Raw genomic sequence first — 13,708 nt, 5'->3', positions numbered from 1 at the left:
TCGTAAAAATAAACTCGAGAAGTTGCTATCCATAAAATTTATCCTGTATTTCTACACCAACTTCAAAATGCCTTTGAAGAATCAAAACCCTTAAGGTTCACTTAGAGCCAATCTGACCTATTCCAGACAATTACCACAAATTAGTGACCAATATGTCAACTTTGTTGACAGCGCATGCAACAGAGATAACTGCAAAAGTTGCAGTTCAGTCAAAAAAAATGTCTTCAATAAAAGAAGCTACACTTGCTAATCTTGGAATATAGTATGCCTTCTTACTTGGAAACGCTGTAAGAAACGATACATTGGTGAAACGAAAAGATGCTTTAGAATCAGATTAACAGAACACTATGCTGATATCACTCACAAGTGTGACTAACCTGTCGCACTTTAATTCAGAACATCATGGCAAGAATGATCCAAAATTTGAAAGATTGAAAGATCACACAACTCAGAGAAAACCCAGCCTCTGAACAACCAACAACAACAGAAGATCTCTTGCAGTAAGGTGGATTTTTCAGGATTTTTTTTATATGATTGTAGGCTGAAATATCCTTCTCACTTTCAAGAGAATTACATATAATGAGGGAAATATGATCTGCTATTCCCCGGCAGAAGTTGGTTATTGTTCTTATTACCTCTGTCAGTTTGTTATCCCCCCCGGCATGTAATGCAAGGACTTACGTTTCAGACTTAGTCTCAAAATGGAGGGATGGACTTTGTTCCCAGAGCACAACACGAAAACCATTTCATATCTTTCAACAGATCTTGGCAGATGTATGAGACAGATCTTGAAATTGTGACTTTGCTGGTTACAGATATATGCCATTTATAATTTTCATGAATTCCATAGAAACAATTCAAACTTAGTCTAAGAAAACAATGAGTAACTGTCAGATGATTTGTCCTTTCAAATATGTTGGGGCTGGGGGGATATGTCATCTTCTGATGACTCGTATTTATTTTTTTATCCTCGTGTATAAGGAAGTGTGAGTTGTAAAACAATGAATGAACTGAAAAGATGAAGAAAGTAGTTCTGGCATGTTGTTTTTACCCAATGAAATCATTTTTTTCTGAAGCAGCCAAACAACGTTCAACAATACTACAGGAACAATACTACCCTATGTCCTCTTTCCCATATGCAGAGATGACAACCCATACGAATTTATCATATTCGTTATAAGAAAACAACAGAAAATATGTGACTATGATACCTGTAAAAATATGCACAAATTTTGAAAAACATACATTAAATTAAATTATCGAATGGCATACATACCATACACAATACATTTCAACCACAATTTATTCAGGGTCAAGCTATATGTGGATACCTAATGCTGATTTAGATGAGTACACTGTTTTTAACAAGATCTGAGACTATCTATCTATTAAATAACACTGTAAAAGTTAATACTAGTTTTGGCCAAAAAAGTACTGATTTTTGCATTGTTTTTTTTGCAAAAATACTAACTACTCTACAGTAGGGTTGACATCTCTGCTTATGCATAATAACGTAAGATAACCATGACAGTCTTCACACTCATAATCTTATGATTCTTCCTGTCCGCATTGATTCCAAATTATTGACAGCTGTGAATTTCTTATTTTAATTCATTTGTATAACAAATAATGTTAACAGACTTTCTGATACATATTGGTGCAATACTTTTATCATGATACAAAGTCAGGCTGGCTACTGATACCTAAATAAACTTGTCCAGCTGAGGGATTAGAGATTACTTTGACGCTGTCTCTGCTTACAACCCTTGAGACCTTTATCATGTTAATCTGAGTAAACACAATTGTGAACACAACTGATAATGAAGACTATCAGTGTTTACACATGTGAGATTGTGTTGTCTAATAAAATATTGCAGTGGCTTCTAAAATTGCAATTTGATACAAGTAGGCACCTATGAAGATCCTGGTGAGAATTGGTCTTCAGCAAACAGTGCTTGTCGTAAGAGGCAAATAACGGGATTAGGTATATAAGGTGGTCAGACTCTCTGATTTGGTTGAACCTTTTCATATCATAATTTCATAGATTGATGCTCATGATGTAGATCAGTGGAATCTGGTTCAGATTATTTACAGATTCCTGCTATAGAGTTGGAATGTTGTTGGCATTACGTGACAAACATTTTGTCTGGTCCATACAGGTTATGCCATATAACTTGAATATTGCTGAGGACAGTGTTATATATATTGTCTGCAATTATCCGTCCTTTTGATGTTGCAGTATCTTCATCCATGATTGACCGGAAAGTTTGTGAATCAGCAGTACAGGAGTGCAACGATGAGCAGGAAGATGAAGGGTAACACATTACTTGTCCGAACCACACCAGGTTTCACTTGATGGATCAAGTTTAAAGTAGCAGATGTTATAATTATTTCTTTCCTAGTAAAGTACAGATTCTAGTACTTTTGTAGCTTGAGTCGTCTCTGGTTTAAACCCATCTCAGAGTGGGGCATCAAAGCGGCAACATGCAAAATCAGCAATCTAACCCACTCAGCCACTAGGGCTTCCACAAAAATGGAAGTCTGATAATGGTTGTCTTGACCATGTCCTTAGTGATCGTCACTGACAAGTGTGTCATATGGCACATCTCCCACTGCCAAGGTTATGAATACAGGTGTGGTCCTCAAGTCGCAATCAGGTGAAGGTCAGCAACATTGAGCGTGGACAGTGCTTAGTAGGTGACCATGTTTGGCAGCTTGACTTTTGAGAGTTTCTAGGACTTCAGTCCTGCCCCACAATGAAGCACATATGATACATACAATCTCACCTTAGGTAAATGAGTTTGTTCGAAACTGCCTCTGTTCACCCAGCAGAAAATGGGTACCCAGTAGGATAAGTAACCACTAACCTTTTAGTTCCTAGCAGGCACCTTGGGTTATCTGGGGTAATAATAATCAAATTGTTTGTGTGCTTCGAGCAAGCATCATGCATGGAGCAGTGCAAATGATAACCAGAGTATTATTTTAGAAAAAAAAGTAAATATAATAAAGGCTGTATTTAGGATTACATTCTTTTTAGGAAGGGGGGGAAGTGGAAACTTTTTTACTGCTTGGGGTTTGATCAAGGTTGCCTTCTTTTGAAAGGATGTGCATGGTTTGATTGGAGTTTTTGCCAGTTTTATCTCAGAGTTAAGATTGTCAGATTGCCTTAGATTACCTTTTGCATACCTGTGGTGTATATCATATTGCTATCATTGATATGACGTTTTGTGTCTGCTATTCATCCAAGACAGAGACAGTATGAACTCCGAGGGATATAATAAGCAGACCTGTCTTGCATCTTTTGCTGGGTTGATTGGCTTAGAAGTTTTTTTCAGAATGAGTGATGATTTCAGCTTGGAGTTATGTCCCTTAGATTACTTTTTGCATACCTGTGGTGTATAATATGTTGCTATCAATGATATGACCTTTTGTATCTGCAGTTGATCCAAGATAGAGCTTGGAGTTATGTCGCTTAGTATATTCTCTGCACTGCTTACTCTCTCACGATGATGTCTTCCAAACACTTGTAAATTGATGTATTTCATCCTTTTTGCAATGGCATATGATGAAAGGTTTTTATATGACCCCATAGCACCTCTCAGCCCTCATTAAGTGGGGTAGCCAAGTGGTTAAAGTGTTTGTTCGTCAAACTGAAGACCCGGGTTTGATTCCCCACAATGGGTGAAGTCTATTCACTCAACCCTAATATCAGCCCTGTTACCTTTGCCCCTTGAGCTGATGTGGGCCCTAGGTTGTAATGGCTATATTATGACAGTAATGGACATTGTTATTTAATTACTATTTCTGATGATTGCCTGTGTCATAAATGGCAGCTAACAGGATCAGGAGGTCCGGCTTGCTGACTTGGCTGACACATGTCATCGTGTCTCAGCTGTGTAGATCAATGGTCATCCAGTTGATCACTGGATTGCTTGGCCCAGAATGGTTAATTACCAACTGCCACCATATAACTGGAATGTCCATTGATTTAGATGATCAGTTTGAACTGAAGGTTAATTAACCTTGTCAAATAAGTTGCTTTATTGTGTTTGTTAAGTGTTATTTCAGGTTTGTGCTCTATATTGATTTTTATCTGCTGTTGTTTTGTGTCTGTATCAGGGACAAGGTGTTCTGTATCATCGATGCATTCTCGGTCCCAAGGTTTTCATATCATCCAGAGAGGAAAAAGTTTATACCGTAAGTGTTATTAAAGCATGTTTTCATAAGATGCTCTCGAGAGCAATAATAAAAGCCGTTGGTTACAAGTCAAATGACTCTTTAACAAAAGGGTCATGAAATTATTCATTTATTTGACAGTGTCCTCAAGAAAATCATGCACTCTATTCTCTCTTTGAATTATGTGTAAATAATTTACTTGAATACTTCAGTCTAAGTAAACTTAGTCTCAGTGTATTTCATCACACTCCACCAGAGTTTAGCAAAACTTAGTAGAAGGTCGCGTCAGGTAACCTTTGAGAGACCAATCACCGTCCAATCAAACGCGCGACAGTTAAATAGATTTAAACAATCAGACAACGGCTACTAAAACTTTCAAAATATTCAGGTCACTGACACAGATCTCTCCACAAACCAACAGTATATATGCTTTGGGGTTTCTGTTGACATGGTTATCATTAGCTGATATTTCCGAAAGATGACATCCTTGAATATTGCCCAAAACACTACTTTCAGCGACTGTTTACTCACCGTTGTCATGGTTGTACGTACGCCGTGTGCATCACCTGGAAGCAAGCGTATGCTAAATAGCATTCGGAATTGTTCAGATACAAACGTTTTTGAGATAAAAAGTAATGTACGAATGTCTACTTTCGCGATTTGTTAAGCTATTGGTCAATCTCAAAGGCTACCTGACACGACCTCCCATAAGGTTTTGTTAGACTCAATAGTGAAGTGTAACGATAAGTACTGAGGATAAGTTTACTTAGACTGTTGAATAAATTTTACGCATGATTCCCATTCTTAAACGACTTCTGTCTGATCTGGCACAGAGTATGAATATGAGTCTAGTGGAGTCCAATACAGACATGGAAGGATTTGGGAAAACTTTGTAACAGGTGAAACATTTTCCCGGAAAAGTACTGATTCTAGTACCTTTTAGGCGGAGTCTTATCCATGAGTCAAATCCACATTCCCAGAGTCTGGCACCAAATCACCCACACACAGTCTCAGCCATCTAACCCACTCAGCCTCCACCACATCCACAAAAATATAGAATCACATTCTTTGTATACCCTTATGACAAATGTAAAGTTGCATGGCTCCCATAACTGAATATATGTATACACATTGTTATATATGAAGTTATATATGACATGTTACATTTGTGATTACGTTTTCTGTATAAAGTATAAATTCTCTGAGAGTGTTGTTTCCAGTAACCTCTGAAACATCCCATTTGATCAGTTTCTTATTTTCATTGCTTGTTCATAGCTCCAAAAGGTACATACATATCTATAGAACTAAAGGTGCTGATGTATAATTATTTTTTTTTCATGGAAGAAGGAATGATATAAACTTGGTAAATGTAATAATTATTCCAGAGACCTTGACATGGGGTATTCCCCGCCAGTGCTACATGGCAGCCCCCTGGATAAAGCAGCACTGTTTCGTGATCGATACACCACGCTCCACCAGGTACTTGATAATAATTATAACTGATAAATTCATTTTTTAATTGCTTGTATTTTGCATGTTACTTTTTTTTAATAATATTGAACCGCAAACTGAGAAAGCATGTGAACACAAGTGCAGGTCATTCAGATCATACAGAAGATTCGCATTGTGATGTTAACCTTCAGTCGCATGTTGGCAGCAGTGTGAGCCAGGGCTCCATGTATTTTTTCAATACTGGTAGTATATGCTCCTTATTTTTTCAATACAGGAGAACTAGAAAAATTTCGAGTTTATTTGGAATCACAGCTCCAGAAAGGATGTGTGTTTGCATATTTTACGCAATAAAAAATCACATTTACGCAAATAATTACAGGTCTTGGAGTACAAAAATGCATAAGAATCACTGAAAACCTAATGTGTGTATAATAGCTTATGTACTTTACTCAAATTTACTAAATTGGCTTGCGTATGATAATCTGTCGTGGTACCCTAACTCTATAACAGAGGAGTACTGAAAAGAATTTAATGGAGTCTGTCGTGGTACCCTAACTCTATAACAGAGGAGTACTGAAAAGATTTTAATGGAGTCTGTCGTGGTACCCTAACTCTATAACAGAGGAGTACTGAAAAGATTTTAATGGAGTCTGTCGTGGTACCTTAACTATAACAGAGGAGTACTGAAAAGAATTTAATGGAGTCTGTCGTGGTACCCTAACTCTATAACAGAGGTGTACTGAAAAGATTTTAATGGAATACTAGTAATCTTGTTTCATTTCATGAAAGCACCACAACATAGCTACTTTTGTGTGAACATGTCAATACCTTTTTAGAATAAATATGTCCGTAAATGATGATAAGATTGTACACCATTGCTGTGGTGTGTATCTGCTACATTTTCTAAATGGTTTCCTACCGTATTGTGATTATTTTTCCCCTGCATATATGCTGATACAGCCCTTATCTGGAGCCCCGGTTGTATCACATAGTATTCACAGCTTACTGGATAAATCGTTTGTCATTTCAGCGGACATTGCGTCATGATTTGTTCACAGTTCCTGCTCTTGGTTCAGTCCCAGAAGAACAAAGTAAAAAATTTCAGGTGTGTAATCGTTTATGCATAACATTTTATACATACTGTGTATGCATTAGTACTAAACCTGGACAAAACACAACATGTTCCTCTGGTTGTCATCCATAAATCACTCGCTCGCACACTCACTCACTCACTCACTCACTCACTCACTTTCTCACTCACTTTCTCACTCACTCACTCAGACCAGGAATCTCTGTAAATAAGAAAATTTCAGTTAGCACAAGAAAACATCATTTTCACACCCTGTCTGTGATTTTCCCAGTAATGGAATTTGTCCTGCTTTGACAACAGTTGTTTTCATGTATTTGTGATGTTTATATTACAGTTAAAGCCTGTTGAATATTTATTGGGAAGTACTGCCAAACTAGGAGATATCATCATTCTGGGGATGTTGACTCAGCTAAAAGAGGTACATAGTTGCTGGATTTGAACATCGCTTTAATTTTGATGAACTTCATGACTTTCAGAAACTGTTATTGTGAATATACATAATTTTCTCTTGTCTGTAAATTCTTTCATGACTCGTTTGTAATGCCTGAAGTCCTGTTTCTTGTGCTGTCAAGGTGGGGATGGAACAGGATTAGTTTTGTTACCCATCCTGGATTCCAGTTTAGGTTTCCCAACTTGGGTGGTCAGTCAATCACTGGCTTGTCTTGACCAAACGCCATTATTTGAGGGTGACCATTTGATAAGCCAACACGTGTTTATCACATCCATGATTAATGATGCTTCAAGGCAGTTAATTTATTTGCGAATTGAAGGCCAAGGTCAAATGTTGTTCAGCGACTTAATGGAGACATAATCAGTTGTAAGCGTGTTGCTACTTCATGTAATTTGAAACTCCATGTCATTTTCCAAAGACTTAATAGCGGCAATATTTTGGATGTACGGACCTGTTTATGAAGAATTTGTGTCCTATCTTCTGACATAATAACTATGTGTTTAAGGGTAAGTGGTACCTAGAGGATCCCACAGGAGCAGTGCCTCTAGACCTGTCTAGTGCTATATCCTTTCTGTGTAGATAAGCTGAGGAGTGTCTGAAGTAAGTGAATGTCATCCAAATTGGGACCTGTTACAAATATGAGTGTGTCTTAGTGAAGACTAGATACCTGTTATTCTAATTTGGACCTGAAAGCGAAGACTGGTATTGTATGACACAAGAGAGTTTGAGAGATGGACAAATTTGACTGATCATTTTGCGCTATGCAAAGCTATTTGACTCTGCTGAAAGTGAGTTCATCACGTGTGGTGGACAGTTGCTTTTATATGGAAATTTATAAGACTGTACTTGATCAAGCAATTTTTCCATGAGAATTGATATGTAAGCTTTAAATACATAATGATTTTATGGCAAATTTTGGTTTGAAAGTTCTTGTTAAACTAATATATCAAATGGAATTTGATACCTTTTAGTGTAACTGTTCAGTTAAGTGTTTCCTTGACAACTGTGCACAGTTTCCACACAGGACTTTTTACAGAAAACTGTTTTGTGTTGGCGGAAGGGTCATATGAAGATGGTACATTTCATGTGACAGCTTTTGGTTTTCCCCCACCAGAGCCGAGCAAAACAACAAGGTAGATATGGTTTGTTTGTTTATTTCCCTAACTCTAGGGTTTATTTGTTAGAGGCGGGTTAGATTGGATTAATTGGTCTTCAGTAACCCATGCTTGTTGTAAGAGGCGACTAACAGGATGGTCAGGTTCATTGAATGTGTTGACATGTCCTCGTATCCCGACCCGTGAAGGTCCCGGGGTAGAATAGGCCTTCAGCAACCCATGCTTGCCATAAAAGGTGACTATGCTTGTCGTAAGAGGCGACTAACAGGATCAGGTGGTCAGGCTCGCTGACTTGGTTGACACAGGTAATCGGTTCCCAACTGTGCAGAGCGATGCTCATGTTGTTGATCACTGGATTGTCTGGTCCAGACTCGATTATTAACAGACCGCCGCCATATAGCTGGAATACTGCTGAGTGCGTCGTAAAACTTAACTCACTCACTCACTCCTCGTATCCCTGTTGCATAGACAAATTTTCATTCATATTTTGTTTTGCTTCTATTTAGTTCTGTTTTATAGGACGCATGTTATGGTATACCAAATGTGTAGATCAAAGCTCATGACATCAATCAGTGGATTATCTGGTCCAGACTCAATTATTTACAGACCACTGCCACATAGCTGGAATATTTCTGAGTGCAACATTAACAAACAAACAAAACTGTTATTAGAGCTGTTTTGTGGTGATCAAATGTCTGTCTACACTATATCAAGATTGCATTACAGTGACAAAGGTATAAATCTCTGAAACTATTTCAACCATATTTCTGGTTTGTAATTTCAGGTCATACTTTGGAAATATTAACTTTTTCGGTGGGCCATCTAGTGTGTGTGTTAAAGCTTCATCTAAACTGAGACAGATCGAGCTCGACAATGAGGATGCAATGATAGTATTCCTGTCTGATGTTTGGCTGGACCATGTAAAAGTGAGTTGCTTTGTAAAGTGAAATCTTCTGTGACAGTGAGTTATCCCCCTTAGCAAGTTAAGGATAATGGTCTGTTCCATTAACTGGCATAGACCACTGTAACTCCAGTGATATGTTGTGACTCCATATCTCAGAAGAAACTTATGATTGTAATAATTGGAGTATCACATATGGTGACTGTACATGTCAAACATTCCTATGTTGTACAGTTGTCATGTATGTGAAAAGAATATGATCTACATTATGCTATTTAGAATATCCGTGAGGTGACTAAGGACACTACAGATGACAATCATGCATGTGCCATTCCTCCATTTGAAAACTGGAAACCAAAGCTGAAAACTGAATTGATAATCTCTGTGTACTTGTACAACCAGTTGGCAAATCTAGAAGTTCTCAGTAGGTGAGAGGCTGGACTTTGTTATAGAGACAACCTGTGAAGATTCAAGTTAGAACTGATCTTCAGTAACCCATGCTTGTTGTAAGAGGCGACAAACAGGATCAATGGTCAGACTCACTGACTTGGTTGACACATGTCATCTTATCCTAGCTGTGTTGATCGATGTTCATGCTGTTGACACGCTGAACAACTGAATTGGTTAATCAAGATTTTTCACACATGACCTACATATAACTGGAATACTGCTAAGTGCCATGTAAAACTAAACTCACCCACTCATTCCTTATTGAGGTATTTAGCCGGACAAGCTGACAGCGTTGTTTACATCAGAGATCAGGCATCATGACCTTTGTGTCTACTTAATGATCTTATCACAGAATGGAAGTGAAATAATTCTATAATTATTCCTAAAGAAAGAAAGCTGTGAAAGCAATATTTTGTGGTATTGTCCCTTTTTGTAAGTACTGAGATAGAGTATATGGTTACTTGTTATATAAAACTTATCACTTGTGCATGCCATAATTTGTTTTAGGTGATGGAGAAGTTGAGAGAGTTATTCACAGGATACGCAGAGTTCCCTCCAACTTGTTTTGTTTTGTGTGGCAACTTTTCTTCTTCCCCCCATGGGAGTAATCATGTTAAGGTGTTAAAAGGTACGTAACAGTAGGCTTCGATTACAAGTGATTTTGAATGTGTTTTGTCTTGTTGTCTTTTTTCCTAAATTATATAGCTGACAAAGACATTATCACAAAGTGGGCATCATGAGATCTAGTAACTGGCCAGGTTGAAATTAGTTGACAGCATGGATGTTCAATGATATTTACTTCTTATTCAGCTTTTTTAAAATGCATAAATGGTGGAAGTAGAGAAACTGATAAAGGGAGATAACTCTGGCAACACTGACAGGAGATGTTGTTTTGTATCTTCTAACACCCTTTCTCTGTCATTACATAATGGCTTAGAGTAATATTTTGTTTTATTAAGTAAAGAAATCTGAAGGATATATGATTCTTTTCAAGATAAGTTTTATGTGGATATTATGGCCAGTTTAATCAACTGTGAAGTATCAAGTCCTAATATGAAGAATCTGCATGATATTTTACGTAGCATCTTTCTTGTATGAAGAAATGTAAGATGTGATTAATGAATTAGATAGCCGGTGTATTTTGAACAGTGTTTAATGTACTGTTACTCTACTTATATGTGTACAAAAATTATTTAAGGTACCCAGTATTTTTTGTGTTATGTTTTATCAATAACTATTTCCTTTTTCAGAATCATTTCATAATCTAGCGGACCTAATTTGTGAGTTTCCATCAATAAAGGAGAATAGTCGTTTTGTGTTCGTACCTGGACCCCAGGACCCTGGACCGTCAACAATATTGCCCCGGTGAGTGTCAGGGAGGGATAGAGGTACTCCTCTATCTAGTGATGGGGGAGGGAGGGGGAACACAGGTGTTGTTATGAAGTACTGGTCCCATTTCTAGTGATGGGGAGGGGGGAGGACACAGATGTCTCAGATGTTGTGGTGAAGTACTGGTCCCATATCTAGTGATGTGGGAGGGGAGGACACAGATGTTGTGGTGAAGTACTGGTCCCACATCTAGTGATGAGGGAGGGGAGGACACAGATGTTGTGGTGAAGTACTGGTCCCATATCTAGTGATGGGGGAGGGGAGGACACAGATGTTGTGGTGAAGTACTGCTCCCATATCTAGTGATGAGGGAGGGGAGGACACAGATGTTGTGGTGAAGTACTGGTCCCATATCTAGTGATGGGGGAGGGGAGGACACATGTCTCAGATGTTGTGGTGAAGTACTGGTCCCATATCTAGTGATGGGGAGGGGGGAGGACACAGATGTCTCAGATGTTGTGGTGAAGTACTGGTCCCATATCTAGTGATGAGGGAGGGGAGGACACAGATGTTGTGATTAAGTACTGGTCCCACATCTAGTGATGAGGGAGGGGAGGACACAGATGTTGTGGTGAAGTACTGGTCCCATATCTAGTGATGGGGGAGGGGAGGACACAGATGTTGTGGTGAAGTACTGGTCCCATATCTAGTGATGGGGGAGGGGAGGACACAGATGTTGTGGTGAAGTACTGGTCCCATATCTAGTGATGAGGGAGGGGAGGACACAGATGTTGTGGTGAAGTACTGGTCCCATATCTAGTGATGGGGGAGGGGAGGACACATGTCTCAGATGTTGTGGTGAAGTACTGGTCCCATATCTAGTGATGGGGAGGGGGGAGGACACAGATGTCTCAGATGTTGTGGTGAAGTACTGGTCCCATATCTAGTGATGAGGGAGGGGAGGACACAGATGTTGTGATTAAGTACTGGTCCCACATCTAGTGATGAGGGAGGGGAGGACACAGATGTTGTGGTGAAGTACTGGTCCCATATCTAGTGATGGGGGAGGGGAGGACACAGATGTTGTGGTGAAGTACTGGTCCCATATCTAGTGATGGGGGAGGGGAGGACACAGATGTTGTGGTGAAGTACTGGTCCCATATCTAGTGATGAGGGAGGGGAGGACACAGATGTTGTGGTGAAGTACTGCTCCCATATCTAGTGATGAGGGAGGGGAGGACACAGATGTTGTGGTGAAGTACTGGTCCCATATCTAGTGATGGGGGAGGGGAGGACACATGTCTCAGATGTTGTGGTGAAGTACTGGTCCCATATCTAGTGATGGGGAGGGGGGAGGACACAGATGTCTCAGATGTTGTGGTGAAGTACTGGTCCCATATCTAGTGATGAGGGAGGGGAGGACACAGATGTTGTGATTAAGTACTGGTCCCACATCTAGTGATGAGGGAGGGGAGGACACAGATGTTGTGGTGAAGTACTGGTCCCATATCTAGTGATGAGGGAGGGGAGGACACAGATGTTGTGGTGAAGTAGTGGTCCCATATCTAGTGATGGGGGAGGGGAGGACACATGTCTCAGATGTTGTGGTGAAGTACTGGTCCCATATCTAGTGATGGGGAGGGGGGAGGACACAGATGTCTCAGATGTTGTGGTGAAGTACTGGTCCCATATCTAGTGATGAGGGAGGGGAGGACACAGATGTTGTGATTAAGTACTGGTCCCACATCTAGTGATGAGGGAGGGGAGGACACAGATGTTGTGGTGAAGTACTGGTCCCATATCTAGTGATGGGGGAGGGGAGGACACAGATGTTGTGGTGAAGTACTGGTCCCATATCTAGTGATGGGGGAGGGGAGGACACAGATGTTGTGGTGAAGTACTGGTCCCATATCTAGTGATGAGGGAGGGGAGGACACAGATGTTGTGATTAAGTACTGGTCCCACATCTAGTGATGAGGGAGGGGAGGACACAGATGTTGTGGTGAAGTACTGGTCCCATATCTAGTGATGGGGGAGGGGAGGACACAGATGTTGTGGTGAAGTACTGGTCCCATATCTAGTGATGGGGGAGGGGAGGACACAGATGTTGTGGTGAAGTACTGGTCCCATATCTAGTGATGAGGGAGGGGAGGACACAGATGTTGTGGTGAAGTACTGCTCCCATATCTAGTGATGAGGGAGGGGAGGACACAGATGTTGTGGTGAAGTACTGGTCCCATATCTAGTGATGGGGGAGGGGAGGACACATGTCTCAGATGTTGTGGTGAAGTACTGGTCCCATATCTGGTGATGGGGAGGGGGGAGGACACAGATGTCTCAGATGTTGTGGTGAAGTACTGGTCCCATATCTAGTGATGAGGGAGGGGAGGACACAGATGTTGTGATTAAGTACTGGTCCCACATCTAGTGATGAGGGAGGGGAGGACACAGATGTTGTGGTGAAGTACTGCTCCCATATCTAGTGATGGGGGAGGGGAGGACACAGATGTTGTGGTGAAGTACTGCTCCCATATCTAGTGATGAGGGAGGGGAGGACACAGATGTTGTGGTGAAGTACTGGTCCATATCTAGTGATGAGGGAGGGGAGGACACAGATGTTGTGGTGAAGTACTGGTCCCATATCTAGTGATGGGGGAGGGGAGGACACAGATGTGGTGAAGTACTGCTCCCATATCTAGTGATGGGGGAGGGGAGGACACAGATGTGGTGAAGTACTGCTCCCA

General features: G+C 40.2%; 1 protein-coding gene across 1 annotated transcript in view; it reads left to right on the top strand.

The window, feature by feature from the left end:
- LOC137295109 (DNA polymerase epsilon subunit 2-like) overlaps positions 1-13,708 on the top strand; it is an 82,777-nt gene that overhangs the window by 13,297 nt on the left and 55,772 nt on the right. Inside the window, exons 3-12 of the mRNA XM_067826414.1 lie at positions 2,240-2,315; positions 4,120-4,197; positions 5,562-5,655; positions 6,659-6,733; positions 7,053-7,136; positions 7,675-7,740; positions 8,190-8,302; positions 9,069-9,210; positions 10,143-10,263; positions 10,886-11,000. Of these exons, the coding sequence (XP_067682515.1) occupies positions 2,240-2,315; positions 4,120-4,197; positions 5,562-5,655; positions 6,659-6,733; positions 7,053-7,136; positions 7,675-7,740; positions 8,190-8,302; positions 9,069-9,210; positions 10,143-10,263; positions 10,886-11,000 (964 nt within the window). The remainder of the gene's footprint in view (positions 1-2,239; positions 2,316-4,119; positions 4,198-5,561; positions 5,656-6,658; positions 6,734-7,052; positions 7,137-7,674; positions 7,741-8,189; positions 8,303-9,068; positions 9,211-10,142; positions 10,264-10,885; positions 11,001-13,708) is intronic.

This window comes from Haliotis asinina, chromosome 8, assembly GCF_037392515.1.
Source record: "Haliotis asinina isolate JCU_RB_2024 chromosome 8, JCU_Hal_asi_v2, whole genome shotgun sequence".
Lineage (NCBI taxonomy): Eukaryota > Metazoa > Mollusca > Gastropoda > Lepetellida > Haliotidae > Haliotis > Haliotis asinina.
Note: the sequence above shows the minus strand (reverse complement) of the source record. Positions and strands in the feature narration are given on the sequence as shown.